This window comes from Heteronotia binoei, chromosome 2 (genome assembly GCF_032191835.1).
Source record: "Heteronotia binoei isolate CCM8104 ecotype False Entrance Well chromosome 2, APGP_CSIRO_Hbin_v1, whole genome shotgun sequence".
In the NCBI taxonomy this organism is placed as follows: Eukaryota; Metazoa; Chordata; class Lepidosauria; order Squamata; family Gekkonidae; genus Heteronotia; species Heteronotia binoei.
The window spans coordinates 187,370,219-187,392,461 of NC_083224.1; the positions used below are offsets into that span (position 1 = coordinate 187,370,219).

The 22,243-nt window shown below is 48.6% G+C and overlaps 1 protein-coding gene across 1 annotated transcript; it reads left to right on the forward strand.

Moving 5' to 3' along the window:
* Positions 1-272: 272 nt before the first annotated feature.
* OCEL1 (occludin/ELL domain containing 1) lies at positions 273-19,523 on the forward strand. Its single transcript, XM_060233405.1, has 6 exons — positions 273-390; positions 8,058-9,306; positions 10,916-11,100; positions 12,150-12,321; positions 13,949-13,999; positions 18,206-19,523. Exons 2-6 carry the CDS (start codon positions 8,137-8,139, stop codon positions 18,323-18,325), a joined length of 1,698 nt encoding a protein of 565 aa, XP_060089388.1. The 5' UTR covers positions 273-390; positions 8,058-8,136; the 3' UTR covers positions 18,326-19,523.
* The last annotated feature ends 2,720 nt before the right edge of the window (positions 19,524-22,243 follow it).

Consider the following 22,243-nt stretch of genomic DNA (forward strand, 5'->3'; position numbering starts at 1 on the left):
AATCTGACTGTTTCAGGAAGGAGGTTGGCCTTAGCCCTGAGGGAGCCAGACACCCCCTGGGACCGTGGCATTTCCTCCATCTGTGCCTCCCAGGCAACGTTCTGACCGGTCAGCAGTTAATAATTAACCAAGTCGGAGACCGATAACAAATTGGGTTTGGACCTGGACACCTGCTGGACACTGCAGAATCATTTTTTTTTTTTGCTTTCCAGAGCACAAGTGGCGGCTGAGGCCTGTCAGACTTTCTGTATCCCCAGAAGGAACGACTGACCTGTGAAGAGGAGGAAATTGTAAACATCCTTTGGGGCTTCGAATCACTGGGCCAGGCCTGTTGAGCCCCTGAGCCCCCTGCCTTTACTGTGTCTGCTGCGGATCACAGAGCCATTGAAGGTACCAGGAAAAGAAACAGGGGACTGGGTTAGATTTAATTTAATTTCAATTTATACTGCACCCTATCCTGCAAGCAGGCTTTGGGCGGCTAGGGGGATTCAGGGTAGGACCAGGGGAACAAAGTATCCCAATTTCATTTCTTTCCAGATCCATTTATGTTTTTTCCAGTGCTTTCGGTTCTCTGCTTTCCACTGTTAGTTTTGTAGATTTGGTTGTATCGTGTATGCAGGCCAGAGGGCTTGTACAAGCAATCTGTACAGTATTTACATGAACAATGTATTTCATTCATGCATACAATTTGTGCGGACAGAGCAAATACGTGCTTTTCGTGGGGGAAACGACTGGGTGAGAAGAAATGGGAAATGAGGCAAAGATAAATTGTGGGTCCTATTCGCATAGGGTTGCCAAGTCCAATTCAAGAAATATCTGAGGACTTTGGGGGTGGAGCCAGGAGACTTTGGGGGTGGAGCCAGGAGACATTAGGGGTAGAGCCAAGATCAAGGCTGTGACAAGCATAATTGAACTCCAAAAGGAGTTCTGGCCATCACATTTCAAGGGACAGCACACCTTTTCAATTCCTTCCTTCCATAGGAAATAATGAAGGATAGGGGCACCTTCATTTGGGGCTCATAGAATTGGACCCCCTTGTCCAATCTTTTTGAAACTTGGGGGGTATTTTGGGGAGAGGCATTAGATGCTATACTGAAAATGTGGTGCCTCTACTCCAAAAAACAGCCCCCCCAGAGCCCCAGATACCCGCAGATCAATTCTCCATGATTTTCTATGGGAATAAATCTCCATAGGGAATAATAGAGTTCCCAGCAGACATTTCCTTCCCCCCCCCCCGCCCCGCTTTCTGATGACCCTGAAGCGGGGGGAGGGTCTCCAAACCGGGGGATCCCTGCCCCCACCTGGGGATTGGCAACCCTATATTCGCAGAAAGGGGAAGTGAAATCAAAATGGATCCAAAAGAGCAGGGAGGGGAAAGGCTGACGTCATCCCAGGAATTACAGGAATTTCTGGAGGACGCTTCCGTCCTAGACCCATGCCAGTCCGGCTTCCGCCCGGGCCATGGGACGGAAACAGTCCTGGTCGCCCTCATGGATGACCTCCGACGACAACTGGATCGAGGCGGCTCGGCGGTATTGCTGTTGCTAGACCTATCGGCTGCGTTCGATATGGTCGACCATCAGCTGCTGACCCGCCGCCTCGCCGACGCAGGAATTCGGGGGCTAGCCTTACAGTGGCTCTCCTCCTTTCTTGATGGTCGGGGACAAAGGGTGGCAATTGGGGGGGAGCTGTCTCAGAGATACCCACTTCATTGTGGTGTGCCTCAGGGGGCAGTTCTCTCCCCGATGTTGTTTAACATCTTTATGCGCCCCCTTGCCCAGATTGCACGGAGGTATGGGCTGGGTTGTCATCAATACGCAGATGACACCCAGCTCTATCTATTGATGGACGGCCGGGCTGGCGATGTCCCTACAAATTTGGACCGGGCATTACAAGCCGTGGCTGACTGGCTCAGGCTGAGCGGGCTGAAGTTGAATCCGGCGAAGACTGAGGTCCTTTGCGTGGGCCGCGGCGGACCGGGAGGGGAGATCACTTTACCGGCCTTTGACGGTGCGCCACTGGTACCAGTGCGCAAAGTCAAGAGCCTGGGAGTGCTACTGGAATCCTCTTTATCAATGGAGGCCCAGGTAGCCGCCACTGCTAGATCCGCCTTCTTTCACCTTAAGAGGGCGAGGCAGTTGGCTCCCTTCTTGGAGCGCACCGACCTAGCAACTGTGATCCACACAACGGTCACTTCGAGATTGGACTACTGCAATGCCCTCTACATGGGGCTGCCCCTATACCGAACACGGAGACTTCAGGTAGTCCAGAACGCGGCGGCCAGGCTACTGGAGGGACTACCACGGTGGGAACCTGCGCGGCCTGGGCTGCGGGATCTGCATTGGCTGCCGGTTGTCTACCGTGTTCGCTATAAGGTGCTGGTCATCACCTTTAAAGCCCTATATGGCCGAGGACCTGCCTACCTAAAGGACCGCCTCTCCCCATATGTGCCCCAGAGAGCGCTGAGATCCGGTTCTCAGAACTTACTAACAATCCCTGGGCCAAGAGAAGCTAGGTTGAAGGCTACCAGGGAGCAGGCCTTCTCGGTGATAGCCCCTCGTTGGTGGAACGACCTTCCTGAGATGGTGCGAGCCCTGCGGGACCTGAACCAGTTCCGCAGGGCTTGCAAAACATTTCTTTTCCAGCTGGCTTTTGAGATAGAACTTGATTAATCCAACGAATGGACATCTAGCCATCTTGCGTACATTATGATACAGTATTTTAGCACCATTTTATATATTTTAACTATTTTAAATAATTTATTTGTGACTGATATATTTAAAACTGTTTATGTTGTTTTATGTGAATCATGGGATCCCCATGTCTGTTAGCCGCCCTGAGCCCGCCTGGCGGGGAGGGCGGGATATAAAAATAAAATATTATTATTATATTATAAATAAAAAATAAATAATAAAATATTATTATCCTGGGGAGGGGGAGATACAGCGGTGGGAGCAGATATTATAAGGGAAGAGGACAGAGACAAGACAGTGCTCGGTCCTCTTCCAGTCTGCGTCCCATCCCAAGGGAGACAGGTAGCAGGGCCAGACGGAATAACCCACCTCCGTCATTGGTGTTGTGCAACGCCAGGTCCATTAATAATAAGACCTCAATTCTTCGAGAATTTCTTCTCGAACAAAATATGGACCTGGCTTGCGTGACTGAAACCTGGACCCGGGAGGGTGAGACAGTGGCCCTCGCGCAAACAACTCCTCCAGGTTACTCAGTCCTACATCAATCACGGACTAGTGGGCGGGGGGGAGGGGTGGCATTGTTTGTACGGGAGGCTTACTCCTTCAGGGCACTCCCGGCCCCAAAGATTGAAGGTATTGAGTGTGCCGGCCTGGCGTGGGAGGCTGGAGAGGGGTTGGCAGTCTGGCTGGTGTACCGTACGCCTAACGCACCAGCCAGCGCCTTACCATCCCTACTGGAGGCGGCGACGGGCTGGGCGTTGGAGCACCCAAGGTTGATAATCCTGGGTGACTTCAACGTCCATGCTGATGACCCGTCCTCCAGTCAGGCGATGGACCTAGTGTCTTCCATGGCGACACTGGGACTCTCTCAACTTGTTGTAACCCCCACTCACCAGGCTGGTCACATGTTAGACCTGATCTTTGCGGCCGGGGTTGTTGTGAGCGATATAACCGCCAAGGCGGTGCCATGGTCGGATCACTTTGCCCTCAAGGCCCGTGTAGACTTGCCTCCCCAAACCTGTTTAGGCGAGGAGCCTATTATGGCTCGCCCGCGGAGCCAGATGGACCCGGAACGGTTCCAAATGGCTCTGCGGGATCCCTGGCCCTCTGGCACCTCTCTCGATGGCCTGGTTGAGTCCTGGAATAATCGGCTCTCCAGAGCCATCGAGGAGATTGCACCTCGGCGCCCTCTGCGGCCTCGGACTAAGCCGGCTCCGTGGTATACCCCGGAACTGCGCCGGCTGAAGCAAGGCCTTAGACGGCTAGAGAGGCAATGGCGGCGTACCCGCGACGAAGCGACTGGAACATCTTATAGGAAGTTTATGAAGACCTATGAGATGGCAATCAAGGCCACAAAGAAAACATACTTTGCGACCAAGATTGCATCTGCAAATTCGCGCCCAGCTCAATTGTTTAGAATAATTCGGAACCTTACTTCACTGCCACAGGGCAACCCAAAAGCTAAGGAATTGGAGATAGGCTGCGAGGCTTTTGCGAAGTTTTTTGCAGATAAGGTCCAATCGCTCCGCCACGACTGCCCCGCCAATTTAGACGCAGTAAGTGAACTTGAGGCCCAATGCGTGTCTTCGGATGTAACCTTGGACTGCTTCGACCCGCTCAGCTTGGAGGAAGTTGACAGAATTCTTGGCACTGCACGATCCACAACTTGTGATCTGGACCCATGTCCCTCCTGGTTAATTAAGGCCTGCCAGGAGGAATTGAAATGTCCTATACGGGACATTATAAATCGATCTCTTTCGGAGGGTGTTTTCCCAACATCCCTGAAAGAGGCAGTGGTCCGCCCTCTCTTGAAAAAAGCTACATCAGACCCGGCCGTATTGGCACATTACCGGCCGGTCTCAAATTTGCCCTTTTTGGGCAAAATTATAGAGAGGGCTGTGGCGTTGCAGTTACAGGATTTTCTGGAAGACGCTTCCACCTTGGACCCATGCCAGTCCGGCTTTCGCCCGGGCCATGGGACGGAAACAGTCTTGGTCGCCCTCATAGATGACCTCCGGCGGCAACTGGATCGGGGCGGCTCGGCGGTATTGCTGCTGCTCGACCTGTCGGCGGCGTTCGACATGGTCGACCACCGGCTGCTGACCCGCCGCCTCGCCGACGCAGGAATTCGGGGGCTAGCCTTACAATGGCTCTCCTCCTTCCTTGAAAATCGGGGACAAAGGGTGGCAATTGGGGGGAAGCTGTCTCAGAGACACCCGCTTCATTGTGGGGTGCCTCAGGGGGCAGTTCTCTCCCCGACATTGTTTAACATCTTTATGCGCCCCCTTGCCCAGCTTGCCCGGAGGTATGGGCTTGGTTGTCATCAGTACGCTGGCATTACAAGCCGTGGCTGACTGGCTCAGGCTGAGCGGGCTGAAGTTGAATCCAACGAAGACTGAGGTCCTTTGCGTGGGTCGGGACGGACCGGGGGGGGAGATTACTCTGCCAGCTTTTGACGGTGCGCCACTGACACCAGTGCGCAAGGTCAAGAGCCTGGGGGTGCTACTGGAATCCTCGCTATCGATGGAGGCCCAGATAGCTACCACCTCAAGATCCGCCTTCTTCTATCTTAAGAGGGCGAGGCAGTTGGCTCCCTTCCTGGAACGCGACGACCTAGCAACTGTGATCCACGCAACGGTCACCTCAAGACTAGACTACTGCAATGCCCTCTACATGGGGCTGCCCTTGTGCCGAACGCGAAGACTTCAGGTAGTGCAGAACGCAGCGGCCAGGCTGTTGATGGGACTACCTAGGTGGGAACATGTGCGGCCGGTGCTGCGGGATCTGCATTGGCTACCGGTCGTCTACCGCGTTCGGTATAAGGTGCTGGTTATTACCTTTAAAGCCCTATATGGCCGAGGACCTGCCTACCTCAGGGACCGCCTCTCCCCATATATCCCCAGGAGAGCGTTAAGATCTAGCTCCCAAAACCTCCTACAAATCCCTGGGCCAAGAGAGGCTAGAATGAAGATAACTCGGGAGCAAGCCTTCTCATTAGTGGCCCCGCGCTGGTGGAATCAACTCCCAGAGGGGGTGCGAGCCCTGCGGGACCTGAACCAGTTCCGCAGGGCTTGCAAAACCTCTCTTTTCCAACTCGCATTTGAATTAGGACCAGACTAACTTGATAAAATCATTCTACTCTAGCCATCTTATGTTGTAACTGAAGCTGTTAATATGTAATTGTGACACCAGAAATTATAGCACCTATTTTTATGTATTTTAATCTATATATGTAATTGTATTGTACTTATAATGTTTATCTGCTTTTAATTGAATCATGACGTAGTCATGTCTGTGAGCCGCCCTGAGCCCGCCTTTTGGTGGGGGAGGGCGGGATATAAAAATAAAATTTATTATTATTATTATTATTATTATATTATTATTATCCCAAATGAACCTCTAGATTTACAGATGATTTGTGAGAAACATCTTCTAGATATTCTTCTTCTAACTACACCCCTTAGTAACTACCAGGGCTTTTTTTTTTTAGCAGGAACACACAGGAACGCAGTTCCAGTTGGCTTGGAGTCAGGGGGCTTGGCCTATTGTGCAAATGAGTCCCTGCAGGGCTTTTTCTACTAAAAAGCCCTGTGTGAAACAATGGTGATGGCAGGGGGTGTGGCCTAATATGCAAATGAGTCCCTGTTGGGCCTTTTCTATTAAAAAAAGCCTTGTCACAGCATTGTTGAGAAGATAAAGCGCTTCTGAATTCTAAAATAACTCATGGTCAGAAATGTTTCTGAACTAGTCCGTCCTAGTGAAGCTTGAGGAGAGACTTGGAGACAGGGCTGCAAAATTCCTGTAGATTTTTTTTTTGGGGGGGGGGGTGCCTGGGGAGAGTGGGGTTTGGGGTGGGGAAGAACTTCCGCAAGATATAATGTCATAAAGTCCATCCTCTAAAGCAGGCATTTTCTCCAGGGGAACTGATCTTTGTCAGCTGGAGACCAGTTGTAATTCCAGGAGATCTCCAGCCATCAACCTGGAAGGTGGCAACTTGGCAGACGCGTTTCTTGGCTCCAGCGAGAAAATCACTGGGATTTCGTCCATCCATTTCATGGAACCCTGCTTGGGAACAGGGCATCCCAAAGTGGGAAAAATGGACATGGTTCTTCATGTAGACTGCAATGAGATGTGCAAGGAGGGAATTTCTTGCCCAAAAGCATGTTTGGGACTCCAAATCTCTAAACTAGCAGATCTAGCCCTCTCTCCTGTAGAGTTGTCTGTATTAGCTTATTGGTATTTACTCGTTTAGATATTTATACCCTACTTTTCTCTCAAAGCAGCATAAAACATTTGTTGTGCTCACAACAACCTTGTGAAGTAGGTTAAGCTGTAAGAGAGGGAGTACCCAAAGTCTTCCAATTAGCTTCCATGGCAGAGTGGGAATTTGAGCCGAGGTCTCCTGAATCCTAGTCTGACACTGTAACCCAGGGGTGTCAAACATGCAGCCCAGGCCCCGAATCAGGCCACCGGAGGCTCCTATTAGCCCCCCCCCCCAAGCTACTCACTGTCATCTGTTTCCTTCTCCCTCTCTCTTGCTTCCTTCTGCATCACAGCTTGCTTTGCCAGGCTTGCTCAATCGCACAGCAGCTACAGAGCAAAAGCTCTATTTTCTCCATTGGCTGAGGCTCCTCCCTTGGGGAGGAAGGGGGGAGGGAGAGCTTGCTTTGCCAAGCTTTCTCAGTCGCACAGCAGAGCTATTGAGCCAAGCCTCTCTTCCTTCTATTAGCTGAGGCTCCTCCCCCTCTTTGTCCCTTGGAGAGGGAGAGAAAAAGGAAGCGCTTCCTTTGCCCAATTCTCTCAATTGCAAGGAGAAATACAAAGCACCTTTAAGGTCAACAAAGTTTTATTCAAGGTATGAGCTTTTTGCCTTGCTACAGAGAGAGAGAGAGAGTTTTGTTAGCTCATTATGCCAGGGCTCTCTTGGGTGCAACTGATTTGCCTCCCCTTTCCACTGTATTCATGCCGTCATGATCCAGTCTTTCTCAGTTGGAAAGCAATGTGAACTATTTAGATGAGGAATAACAACATGGCCATGGATTAGGCTGAATGTTTGTGTTAGTCTGTGTCCTTTATAAAGTTTATATCTCCCCTTCCTGGCATTACATTTTATGACATACATGGGCTGGCCCGACAAGGTCACATTTATGTCAGATCTGGCCCTCATAACAAATGAGTTCAACACCCCTGCTATAACCGTTATACAATGCTGACTTCTGTGAGTCACACAGCACTGCTGGGGGTAATTCGGCCAACTCCCTAATCACAACAAGTCTTTTCCCAGCCCAAAGGTTCCACTGAGAGCTTTTATAACCCAAAAGCGATGTTGTTATTATCAGTTAAACTTTAATTTGCTCATTTTAGGTACCTCTCCATCTTCTTCACATAATGCCTGACAGATAATGTCACTCATTACAATTTGGTCTCACAACCATTTGGGGAAATGGCTTCTGAGGAGCATACTATCTCAGACAGAGAGAAGAGGCGGCCCATGGTAGATGTCGGGGGAGATCTGTTCTATTCCATCAACTGGCCAACACAATCCTGGACAAAAAGTTCTGGAGATTCATGGGATTCCTTGGAGGGTCTCCATGCCTTTCCCAATGGGCCTGCTCTATGTTCCCAATCAGCTTTCACCAATTTACCTCAGGACCCAGAGGCCTCCTCTCTGAAACCAATCAGGCGGTTCATCCCACCATCTTGGAAAACCTTTTTTAACAAATGTTGGAGGAAGCCATATTTTGTGAGTTACTCTCCAGAAGGCGAGAAGACTTCTCCACCATTATCTCCCTTTTTTGACCGTCCCCAGAGGATCATCTCTGACAGAGAAAAGATCTCAAACCCTGAAGACGATAGTGATTTTAAAAAGCCACCATCAGCCTCCACTGGTCCATCAAGGTATGAGAAGAAATTGTCAGACCCAAACTATGGTGACCTGTCAACAGGCCCACCGAGCTATAAGGAGAAGCTGGAGGCCTACGACTATAAATATTCTTACATGAAATCTTGGCCAGGCCTACTCCGGTTGATGGCAGGCCTGGAACTCATCTTAGGGGGCATGGTATTTGCTTGCACAGCTGCCTACATACAAAAGGACTATCAGTGGTCTCAACTTTATGGTGGTAATCTTCCCTATAACAGCCTCCTCGGGGGAGGATATGGGTACAACTACTACGGCCCAATGACCCCCTTTGTGTTGGTGGTGGTTAGCCTGACTTGGCTAGTGACAGTGATCTTGCTAGGCCTGGGAGTGACTATGTACTACAGGACGATCCTCCTCAACTCCCACTGGTGGCCTTTGACAGAGTTTGGCCTCAACCTCCTCATGTTTCTGCTCTACATGGCAGCTGCCATTGCTTATGTCAATGACGTCAACCGTGGTGGGTTGTGCTACTCTGTCTTTGCCAACAACCCACTCATCGTGGCTTTGTGCCAGGTTGAAGGGGGTCAAATGGCAGCCATCGCTTTCCTCTTTATCACCACGTTACTCTATCTGACTGGATCCCTTGTCTGTCTCAAGATGTGGAGGCATGAGGCTGCCCGGAAGAGGGTAGCTCTGATAAGACTCAGGGAAGTGTCTCGTGAGGAGAGACCACCGGCAAACATACCGAAGGTGAGACATCCACTGGTTCTCTTCCATTCAAAAATGCTGTAGGCTTGCCGTTTGCCTGCCATTGTGGTGAACCTGCACCCGCAGCCCCAGTTGGCGCCGCAAGAAATTGAGGAGAGGTTGGCAAAATGGCCTCCATAGCAACACTCTAGGAATTCCCCCATGTCTCTATAGTCTTTGCCATAGTATTTAAGGGAAATGCCTAAAGTATCACCCAGAATTAACATCACATCCTCCCCAATCTCTGCCCTCCCCCAGGCACTGCCAACAAAAGCTCTGGCAACCCTCAAAAGACTCTACCCTATAGTGCAGGGGTGGCCAATGGTAGCTCTCCAGACGTTTTTTGCCTACAACTCCCATCAGTTGGCCATGCTGGCTGGGGCTGATGGGAGTTGTAGGCAAAAAACATCTGGAGAGCTACTGTTGGCCACCCCTGCTATAGTTCACTGGTAGAGTTTTGCATGTAGGAGATCCCAGGTTTGATTCTCAGGATTTCAGGTACCAAGTAGTACCTGCTTGATATCTTGGAGAACATCTTCCTGCCAGAGTAAATTCCAGGGCTAATGGAGATTCATATGCGTAGGCAGGACTTTTTTGTAGCAGGAACTCCTTTGCATATTAGGCCACACACCCCTGATGTAGCCAATCCTCCTGGAGCTTATAGTAGGCCCTGTCCTTAGAGCCCTGTAAGCCCCTGGAGGATTGGCTACATCAGAGGTGTGTGGCCTATTATGCCCAGGAGTTCCTTCTACAAAAAAAAGCCCTGGGGAGGGCCCAGTGTGGAAGTTCCCAACTCAGCCCCAAAAGATCTGCAGTCAGAAGAGATGTTGAGGCAGCACTTTCTCCATCCAAGAACCTGGAGGGCTGATACAAGAGTACACATTTCTGTTCTAGATAAAAATAGGGTTGCCAATCCCCAGATGGGGGCAGGAAATCCCCTGGTTTGGAGGCCCTCCCCCCACTTCAGGGTCACCAGAAAGCAGGGGGGAGGGAAATGTCTGCTGGGCACTCCATTATTCTCTATGGAGATCGATTCCTCGGGTATAATAGAGAATTGATCCATGGGGTTCTGGGGCTCTGGTGGGGCTGTTGTTTTTTGGTAGAGGCACCACATTTGCAGCATAGCATCCAATGCCTGTCCTCAAAACACCCTCCAAGTGTCAAAAGGATTGGAATAGGGGGTCAAATTTTATGAGCCCCAAAAGAAGGTGCCCCTATCCTTCATTATTTCCAATGGATGAAAGGCATTTAAAAGGTGTGCCATGCCTTTAAATGTGATGGGCAGAACTCCCTTTGGAGTTCATTGATGCTTGTCACAACCTTTCTCCTTGCTCCACCCCAATGTCTCCTGGCTCCACCCCCAAAGTCCCCAGATATTACTTGAATTGGACCTGGCAACCCTAGATAAAAAGGAGGCGATCTTGGCGGTTCTGGGTCTCCTAAAACAGCACTGCCTCCCTGAAGCTTTGTGAAAACTGTCTCCAAGTGAAGGGAGATCTGAATGGATACTTTCAAAATGGATTATAAGGAGACGGGGGTCCCCCCCATTTAAATGATGTCCTTGGGCCCTTCTACAACTGGGCAGCTTAACTCTTGTGATTATTTTCCACAGCAAAGGTTGGTAGCCCTGCAAGCTGTGCCCAAGCAGGCTGTGTCTGGGGATGAAATTCAGCCATCCAGAAAGGTCACCAGGCGTGTTGAGTTTTCAGAGAAGGGCGAGGAGGACCCCGCAGTGCTAAACTGCAGCATCCCGACCGGCCACCACCCAAAACCACATGTAATCCCAGATTACATTATGTAAGTGTGTGAGTCATGGATCATGCTTGGGGGTGGGAAGAGGCCAGGTTACTTTTCCTAAGGACTTCTAAGAACAGAAGCATTTTCTTGCAGGCTTAGGCTAGGGTCTTCCTGGAATCAGGTTTCAAGATAACAGGGATTTCTTTGTTTTTCCTAAATGAATGTCTGACAATGAATGTCAACCAATCTCCGTTTATGTGGTGTTGCATTTAACTGTCTCCAGGAATTGATAGCTGTCTCCTTGTCCATGGTCATTACCTTGTCATGCAATGGTTGATTATTCTGCATGTCAATTATGTGGGCTTTTCCATTTTGCTCAATTTACTCCTGATCTTCTTGGCAGTTGATCCACAAGCACTGGAATTGGTTTGAGCACAGTTCTTCTGCATGTCTGCCCGCCTTGTGCATTTTCATAGTTGTGGAGTCAGTTTGTTTTCTTCCACATGTGCCTTAAATAATCAGGATTTCCAAGGGAAGGTGCTGCTATCATCAGTGTTGTCCTCAGTATTGTTACAGCCCTTCCCTTTTAAAAATGGCCCTAGTCTCAACATTACGAAGAACCTCCTGACAGCTAGAGCGATTCCTCAGTGGAACAGGCTTCCTCGGGAGGTGGTGGGCTCTCCTTCCTTGGAGGTTTTAAAACAGAGGCTAGATGGCCGTCTGACAGCGATGAAGATCCTGTGAATTTAGGGGGAGGTGTTTGTGAGTTTCCTGCATTGCACAGGGGGTTGGACTACATGACCCTGGAGGTCCCTTCCAACTCTATGATTCTATTATTCTAAGGTACATACTGAGCTGATATAATTTAGTCCACCTACTGGTGATGTCAGGGGTGTGTGGCATCTGCAAATGAGTTGAGCTAATGAGCTCCAGCACCTCTTTTTCTACAAAATGTATAAGTATCTTAATAAATAAATAGGAACGGGCTTTGAAATGGAGTCCCTGACTGGAGGAAGTTTCCCTCCCTGTTTGCAGCTCCCCCATCAATCCCTGTCCCTCTTCTAATAGTCCCTGTTATTTTCCTCCCTCCCCTCTTCCCTACTGCATAGAAAGTATCCAGCAATCAGAAGCCTAACTGAGCAGGAGAAATACAAAGCCGTTTTCAAGGACCAGTATGCTGAATACAAGGAGCTTTACCATGCAGTCGGAGCTGCACGACGGAAACTCAAGGAGCTGGGGGCCCTGATGGCCAAGTTGCCCCGCACCTATCAGAATAAAGAGGTCAGTTTGCATCATGGCTTTTTTTTAGGAAAAGCCCAGCAGGAACTCATTTGCATATTAGGCCACACCCCCTGACACCAAGCCAGCTGGAACTGCATTCATAAGAACATAAGAGAAGCCATGTTGGATCAGGCCAACGGCCCATCAAGTCCAACACTCTGTGTCACACAGTGGCAAAAAAATGTTATATACACACATATACTGTGGCTAATAGCCACTGATGGACCTCTGCTCCATATTTTTATCTAAACCCCTCTTGAAGGTGGCTATACTTGTGGCCGCCACCACCTCCTGTGGCAGTGAATTCCACATGTTAATCACCCTTTGGGTGAAGAAGTACTTCCTTTTATCCGTTTTAACCTGTCTGCTCAGCAATTTCATCGAATGCCCACGAGTTCTTGTATTGTGAGAAAGGGAGAAAAGTACTTCTTTCTCTACTTTCTCCATTCCATGCATTATCTTGTAAACCTCTATCATGTCACCCCGCAGTCGACGTTTCTCCAAGCTAAAGAGTCCCAAGCGTTTCAACCTTTCTTCATAGGGAAAGTGCTCCAGCCCTTTAATCATTCTAGTTGCCCTTCTCTGCACCTTCTCTAAAGCTATAATATCCTTTTTGAGGTGCGGCGACCATGTGAATGGGATTTTAAGGATCACCAAGAAATTTGCAACTACCCTGCCCCGACCTGGATAGCCCAGGCAAGCCCAATCTTGCCAGATCTTAGAAGCTAAGATAAGCTTGCCCCAGGTCTGGGTTGGGGATCCCCTAGTTTTGCTGGCTCCTCCCTACTGCCAGCCAGATGGTGAGCAGGGGGAAGCTCCGCCTCAACAGTCAAATGTGCCTTTAGATCTCAGGCAGGTTCTGGAGCTTGTGACTGATTCTGTTTTGGGAGGAGTATGTGTGTGTGCCTTTAAATCTCAGCGAGACTGAAGCTGCGGGGGGGGTGGGTGAGCAGGAAGAGCCATGTGCGTGAGAGAAAGGAAGTGAGCAAGCGCAATCCTTCTGTTCGTTTTGCATTCCTTTCAGAAGTTGTTTATGTAGTAAGAGGGATAGTAAAGAGTTAACTAGAACCTGAGTATGGGATAGAGGAGGAAAACTCCACTCCCTAGACCTCTCTCCTCTGTAAGTTGGTTGAAATACTGCAGATCGTTACGTTTAGTAACTGGTGAGTAAAGCGATCTATAGGGTTGAGACTGCGTGGGCAGCAAATTCCGGTGGGGGCAGTCGGTTCATGTATTCATTTTGCTCATTCACTGTTATTGTCATGTATTCATTTTGCTCATTCACTGTTATTCACTGAAAGCCAAGGCCCACTCCCAGGCAGGGCCCTGCGCCTGTTGCCTACTCACGAGTAGTGCCCGCCGCCTACTCATGAGTAGGCGGCAGGTGCAGTGAATCGGGGGCGGCTGCAGCTGTGCTGCCTAGGGCGGGGGAAGGGCTCGGGCCAGGCCTGTTCCCAGGATGCCTTGCAATGCTGTAGAGGATTCTAGAGGACAATGCTTGGTTGTCTCATTGCCCCACTGAAGCCTGTAAAAGGGGGCCAGCTGATGCCAGCAGCTGGGGTGCTTCTTGGGCACAAACAGGGTCAGTGGGGTTTTACAGCACTGATTGCAGCCTTTCTCTCTGCAGGAGCAGAGCAGGGTGTCCACTGTGTGGAAGGAATACGAGAACAAGAAGAAGGTGAGTGCAGCAAAGAGGTGACAGGGAGCATCCTTCCATAGAGGTCTTCTTGGGGATGCCCTAGTGGGCCTTGAAACAGGCTGCCTGGTTGAAGAGCCCAAGGAGGAGACTGATGGAGGACCAACACCTCTGATAGAGGACCAACACCATTGCCTACTTAACCCGTCAGCACTATGTCAGCATCAGCCAAGACCCCTGACTTCTAGGGTTGCTGATCTACAGGTGGATGTTCATATTCTTGTATACAACTAGGACTTTTTTTTATAGCAGGAACTTCTTTGCATATTAGGCCACACACCCCTGATGTAGCCAATCCTCCAAGAGCTTACAGTAGGCACAGTTCTTAGAACCCTGTAAGCTCTTGGAGGATTGGCTACATCAGGGGTGTGTGGCCTAATATGCAAAGGAGTTCCTGCTACCACAAAAGCTCTTTATACAACCGGAATAAACCTTGCTATGTGTGTCATATATGGATTGAAGACTAATAATATTTAAAGTCCCAAGTCTTCTTTTAATAATAGTCCAAGGGAACCAGGCAAGGATGTTCCGTAATCACTGCCAATGAACTCGTCGACCTGCGAACATAATGTGAAGGTATTGGTAGCAAATTACAGCTGTTGGAACAGTGAAGGATTCTTTGATGTGAATGTATTCAGTCGATGTGTTGGAACTTTGGCTACTGTAAAGAGTCCCATCTAGAAAAAGCACTGGGGAAACGGACCACAGGTCAGTGAGTTCGTTGGCGGTGACTGTAGAAGATCCTTGCTGGACTATTATTAAAAGAAGACTTTGGACTTTAAATATTATTGAGGACTTCAATCCATATTTGGCACACATAGCAAGGTTTACTCTGGTGGTATATGAGCATTTGTAATATTTATATAGGATAGTTCCAGGGCTTCTTTTGAGCTGGAACGCACAGGAACGGAGTTCGGTCTGGTTTGGTATCAGGGGGCATAGCTTAATATGCAAATGAATTCCTGCTGAGTTTTTTCTACCAAAAAAAAACCTGTGCAAAACAATGGTGACATCAGAGGTGTGGCCCAATATGCAAATGAGTTTTTGCTGGGCCTTTTAAAAAAAAAAGTCCTGGATAGTTATAAGTAATAACATTGTATAAGGTGACATAAGGATTTTGTTGTATAGTTTTTTTTTAGATATTTGGAGGGTGAAGGTTTAGTGAAGAGTGATTGCGAGAGCCTTTTGGCTTTTTGTGCTTGACTTCTGTGTCGCAGTCCCTCCCGGTTTTGGCTTTGATCTCCAGGTGGAAGCTGGAGTCCTCCCAAAATTACAATTGAGCTCCAGGCTACAGAGACCAGTTCCCTCGGAACAGCTTCAGAGGGCAGGCCGTGCGACGCCACATCCTTGCAGAGCTCCCTCCCCACCCCAAATCCCACCGTCCCCTGGCTCTGCCCTCAAATCTCTAGGAGCTTCTCCACCCCAAGTTGGCAACCTTACTGCCTACTGATCTCTTCCAACAGTGCCTCAGCTCGGAATCTTGGCAGGGGGTGCTGAATAGGGGGCGTCACAGCTCTGCCAGCTTGCTTTCTAAGTCCAGAAGAGGAGGAAAGAGGGCTTTGAAGTAGAGGAGGAGGAGGAAGAGATTGGATTTATACCCCGCCCTCCACTCAGAATGACTTCCAATTGCCTTCTCTTCCTCTCTCCACGACAGAATACAGTTAGAGTCCGGTGACATCTTTAAGACCAGCCAAGTTCATTCATATGAAGCTGAAGCTGCCTTATACTGAATCAGACTCTTGGTCCATCAAAGTCAGTATTGTCTACTCAGACTGGCAACGGCTTTCCAGGGTCTTAGGCTGAGGTTTTTCACACCTATTTGCCTGGACCCTTTTTAGTTGGAGATGCCGGGGATTGAACCTGGGACCTTCTGCTTCCCAAGCAGATGCTCTACCACTGAGCCACCGTCCCTCAGGGTATGAACTTCCATGCGCATGCACTTTCTTCAGATAAAATGAAGTCGAAGAAAAGTGTTCCAACTCATAGACAGAGGTTGAACAGCAAATCAGCATAACTGGACTCTATAACTTTATTCTATTGCTTCACACCAACAAGGCAAATGAGTTCCTGCTGGGCTTTTTCTACAAAAAAAGGCCCTGCTGTAGGGATTTCTGTTCTTGCATGTCCTTCCCTCCAGAAGTTCACAGACAAAAGCAGGGAACAGCCTCATTCTCGGTATCGAGGTTGCTGGCCAAGCTCTCCACACATCAGACCCTTTTGCGGTGTTCGCTGGGTTTGTTTGCTGTGCTGCTGGTCGCAAAGCCAAGAGGGTGTCACTGTTTTCCATTCCCGATAAACTAAGAGGGAAAACAACTTCCCTGCAATGTGTTATCAGCGGCTGAAAAACTGAACCTTTGTCCGCTGTGGCATGTGAGATAGCAGGCCATGCAAACACTTTGGGGAAGGAGAATTTTTTATAAAAAAATCCTCTCCATCCTCTAAGAAATAGAAGAGTGCGTTTTTATACCCCCGTTCTTCACTACAGTTTGGTGTAGAGGTTAAATGTGCAGACTCTTATCTGGGAGAACCAGGTTTGATTCCCCCACTCCTCCACTTGCACCTGCTGGAATGGCCTTGGGTCAGCCATAGCTCTTGTAGGAGTTGTCCTTGACAGGGCAGCTTCTGTAAAGGCTCTCTCAGCCCCACCCACCTCACAGGGTGTCTGTTGTGGGGGTGGGGGGAAGGTAAATGAGATTGTGACCACTCTGAGACTCTGAGATCCAGAGTATAGGAAAGGTCCCCTGTGCAAGCACCAGTCGTTTCTGACTCTGGGGTGATGTTGCTTTCATAACGTTTTCACGGCGGACTTTTTACGGGGTGGTTTGCCATTGCCTTCCCCAGTCAGAGTATAAGGCGGGATATAAATCCAATATCTTCTTCTTCTGCATTTTAAACTCCTGCTCTTCATTACCTGAAGGAGTCTCAAAGTGGCTTACAACCTCCTTCCCTTCCTCTCCCCACAACAGATACCCTGAGAGGAAGAGTTAGAACTGCTCTTGAGAGAACAGCTCTGAGAGAACTGGAACTGACCCAAGGTTACACCAGCAGCTGCATGTGGGGGATCAAATCTGGTTCTCCCAGATTAGAGTGCGTTGTTCTTAACCATTCCACCACAACGACTCAGGGCAGCATCTGTATTTTTTCCTTCTTGCATTTTTATCCTCCCAGTATCCCTGTGAGGTAGGCCAGGCTGAAAGAAAGAGACAGAGACTGGCCCAAGGTCACTCTATAGCTGTGAATTTGAATCCAGGGCTCCCCAGGGGCAGTTGGACACTTATTGCCACACCGCTGTGATTCCTGAAAAATGGAACATGCCAACAAAGCAAAAATCTGGTAGTCAACAATGACCTGGTTTGGAAAAGACCAGGAAATCAAGGCTGTCCCTAGGGTTGCCAACTCCAGGCTCATGAATTCCTGTAGATCTAAGGGTGGAGCCTTGGGAGGATGGGGCTGGGGAGGGGAGGAACCTCTGCAGACTACAAAGAAGAAGAAGAAGATATTGGATTTATATCCCGCCCTCCACTCCGAAGAATCTCAGAGCGGCTCACAATCTCCTTTACCTTCCTCCCTCACAACAGACACCCTGTGAGGTGGGTGGGGCTGGAGAGGGCTCTCACAGCAGCTGCCCTTTCAAGGACAACTTCTGCCAGAGCTATGGCTGACCCAAGGCCATGCTAGCAGGTGCAAGTGGAGGAGTGGGGAATCAAACCCGGTTCTCCCAGATAAGAGTCCGCACACTTAACCACTACACCAAACTGGCTCTACAAAGCATACAGTCCATCTTCCACAGCATCAGTTTTCCCCAGGGAAACTAATCTCTGTAGCCTGGAGATCAGTTTTAATTCTGGGAAATCCCCAGGCCCAAACTGCGGATTGGCAACCCGAGCTGCCTGGTGAGGTAGGACAGCAAGAGATAAGGTGCAAGTTGAGAGGCTACTTGCTGGTAGCCCCCTCATCTTAATAGGATATATTTATTTAGCACCAGCCCTGGGGATTCCAACTGGCATCCTGTCTGTTGAGGCAGACGTTCCACAGGTGTAGCTGGAAAGCAAAACAAGGTTGAAGCCTCTGCAGGGTGAAATGGGAAGGGGGGGGCGATAGAAGAGAAATCTGAGGCTACTTCCCCACCCCGCCAGCCTTCACTAAATGATCTCCAGCCGGGTATTGATCAATCGCATCCGATTTCAGGATCCCGCCTACTTGGAGAAGCTGGAACGCTGCGATTATCTGAAAAAGAAGCTCACACACATCAAGGCCCAGATCCAAGCATACGGCGACGAGGCTGAAGATGGCTCTGTGCACTTCTGAGGTACTTCTGGGGGTGTCCCCCTCCCGGCCGTGCACGACAGACTCGGCTCTGTGCAGTGCAGACCAGAGAATCTTCTTGGATTCGGAGAAGGGGGTCGCTGATCAGCAGAGCAGGCAAGAAAGACCTGGACTCTTACCCATGGAGGAATCCTGGCAGCGAGTGCGACCCCTCACACACACACATCTCTGAGAAGAAGGAAGCAGAGGATGTTTCCCTGGCTGGACAGGCTACAGGTTAGGGATCCCTGGGCTGAGATGACTATGCTGGGTGATCAACAAACCAGTGAGAATCACAGATAAGATAAAAAACACATGCCAACAGCTTCAAAACATAAGATCATTCAAATCCCTGTGAATGTATACAATTTGCAGAGTGTTCCTGTTGATTTTGAAATGGATTTTCCGATCTTTGTAAGCCTGGAAAAAGCGACAGTGAAACAAGACACCATGGGGCTTTTTTTTTTTTTTTTAAAGCAGGAACTCCTTTTCATGTTAGACCACATCCCCCTGATGTAGACAATCCTCCAAGAGCTTACAGGGCTCTTCTTACAGGGCCTACTGTAAGTTCCAAGAAGATTGGTTATATCAGGGGTGTGTGGCCTAATATGCAAAGGAGTTCCTGCTATCAAAAAAAAAAGCCCTGAGATACTGTATTCCTTAGGGTTTGTAGAATCTTTCAGGCTCAAGTGCCGTGTTCTAGTGGAGAAAGTCTTTCTTCCAGACGTTTCGTTCTCAGCTGCAGCTGCTGAGAACGAAATGTCTGGAAGAAAAACTTTCTCCAGTAGAACATGGCACTTGAGCCCGAAAGATTCTACAAACCCTAATGATGTTACCAGCCGTGAAAACCTGAAATCTTTGATACTGTATTCCGGTTCTACTTGTTAGCTGTATATTCAGAGTCAAGTTGGACAAATTTTTGAGAATATTTGGATTTAGCACTAAAAACAGAAGAAATCCTCATTGCATAGAGTGGCTTTGATTGATTTGAAGTAACTCGGATTTGCATGGATCACAGGTTCTTGGTGTAAACTTTCTGCACATCCATTCGATTTGGCACCGGGCATAGACCAGGTGTGTCAAACTCATTTGTTATGAGGGCCAGGTCTGACATAAATGAGACCTTGTCGGGCCAGGCCATGTGTGTCATAAAATGTAATGCCAGGTAGTGGAGATTTAAACTTCATAAAGGACACAGACAAACACAATTAAAGATTCTTCAGCATTGTTCAACATCTTTAGCAATGATTTGGATGAAGGAATAGAGGGAATGCTTATTAAATTTGCAGATGATACTAACTTGGGAGGGGTTGCAAACACAGGAGAAGACAGAAACAGGATACAGGATGACCTTGACAGGCTGGAAAACTGGGCTAAAATCAATAAAATGAATTTTAACGGGGATAAATGTAAAGTTCTACATTTAGGCAGGAAAAATCCAATGCATGGTTATAGGATGGGGGAGACTTGTCTTAGCAGTAGTATGTGCGAAAAGGATCTAGGGGTCTTAGTAGATCATACGCTGAACATGAGTCAACAGTGTGATGCGGTGGCTAAAAAGGCAAATGCAATTTTGGGCTGTATTAACAGAAGCATAGTGTCCAGATCACATGATGTGATGGTATCGCTTTACTCTACTCTGGTAAGACCTCACCTGGAGTATTGTGTTCAGTTTTGGGCACCACATTTTAAGAAGGATATAGACAAGCTGGAATGGGTCCAGAGGAGGGCGACAAAGATGGTGAGGGGTCTGGAGACCAAGTCCTATGAGGAAAGGTTGAAGGAGCAGGGGATGTTTAGCCTGGAGAGGAGGCAGCTGATATAATCACCATCTTCAAGTACTTGAAAGGCTGTCATATAGAGGATAGTGTGGAATTGTTTTCTGTGGCCCTGGAAAGTAGGACCAGAACTAGTGAGTTGAAATTAAATCAAAAGAGTTTCTGGCTCCACAATAGGAAGAACTTCCTGACCATTAGAGTGATTCCTCAGTGGAAAAGGCTTCCTCGGGAGGTGGTGGGCTCTCCTTCCTTGGAGGTTTTTAAACAGAGGCTAGATGGCAATCTGACAGCAATGAAGATCCTGTGAATTTAGGGGGAGGTGTTTGTGAGTTTCCTGCATTGTGCAGGGGGTTGGACTAGATGACCCTAGAGGTCCCTTCCAACTCTATGATTCTATGATTCTAAGCCTCCTAAAATAAAAGCTTAAAAATGTGAAAGGGTTTTTTTTGGGGGGGGGGGATCAAAATATGTGACAACAGAATGGAGAATCTGACTGAGCAGTAAACATTTAGGCAATTCTTTCCCATATATTTTTAAAGTCACCTGTCAAATCAACTTGTTTTGAGAGTTTTTAAACATTGCAACACAGAGTAAATGCTTAAGAAAAAAACAAGAGAGTTGCATAGACTAAAAATCTGACCAGCCTGCAAAACTTTGCAAAAAAACCCTGGGGGCTGTGAAGATGGCTTGGAGAACCTTCAAGGTCATACAAAAATCTTCCAGAAGCTGAAGGAGCTGCCAAATCACCAAGCTGGGCCTTTTCATTTCTTTTTCATTCCATAGATTGCTACTTGCTTCTTGTTTGCCTTGTTTTTCTCGCAAACCCAATTCTTTTTATCATTCAAACAAAAAAAAAAAACCCTTTCATGCTGAAAATTACATTGACTTTAATGGGAGAAATTCACCGTGAGAACAAGATTCGTCACAGGAACGAAAAATTCACCGCGAGAACTTGTGAACGAAGATTCGCAGGTTCATTTCCCACAGAGAGGAAACGAAATATTGAAACAGGGAATTTCCTAACCGAACCGGTCCACATTCGTCCCAGCTCCGCTGAATCAAGGTGGTGGACGGACGCCTCTCTCCCAGCAGTTCCCCCTCCCTGGCAGAGAGAGCCGTTCAGTCTGTTGCCAGCTGCAAATGTTCTCCAAGGAGTCTTCAAAGGCTGCGCCCCGCAGTGCACATTCCAGCCTTCGAGTCACATGCTTCCAGATAAATGGGGTTGGCAATGCAGATCCACGCAGGCCCTCCTTCCTTCCAGAGGGGCCAACTTCAGGGGCTGTCTTCTGGCTCTCACCACGCCGGAGATGAAGGCTGGACCTCGCTCATGGCATTTTATTCCCAGTGTTCTACCTGCTCCGCACGGATTCCCCAGCTGCTGTGGATTTGCAAGCTTTGGGAAGTGTACAAGAGGTGCCTTCATGTTTCGCAACAACAATCCCTTACCTGTGCCAAAAGTACAACTTTAAAAAACCTAAAAGCTAGAGCTTTCTGCTAATGAGGCTTCCTAAAGACTGGCTTGGACAGTCACATCGTTATCCTGCCCTTCTTCCCAAGAGCTTAAGAGTGTTGTTCTCCTCACAACAACCCTGTGAGGTAGGATGAGCTCAGGCTCATCAAGGGAGCTCTGTGGCTGAGTGAGAATTTGAACCCCAGAGCCAGTTTGGTGTAGTCTCCCAGAGCCAGAGCCAGTTTGGTGTAGTGGTTAAGTGTGCGGACTCTTATCTGGGAGAACCGGGTTTGATTCCTCACTCCTCCGCTTGCACCTGCTAGCATGGCCTTGGGTCAGCCATAGCCCTGGCAGAGGTTGTCCTTGAAAGGGCAGCTGCTGTGAGAGCCCTCTCCAGCCCCACCCACCTCACAGGGTGTCTTTTGTGGGGGGAGGAAGGTAAAGGAGATTGTGAGCCGCTCTGAGACTCTTTGGAGTGGAGGGCGGGATATAAATCCAATATCTTCTTCTTCTTCTTCTTAGTTGAGCACTCATAACAATACACTCCAATTCGTTTCACCGGTTCTGTTCCTCTTATGTTTTAAAATTTCACGCTGCACATAGTTTTCTGCTTCTTCTAAACTTTTCTTTAACTTGGAGAATTTCTAAAGGTAATTCCAAAACTGGGCCATTTTGGGCAGCCAGATAGTAAGG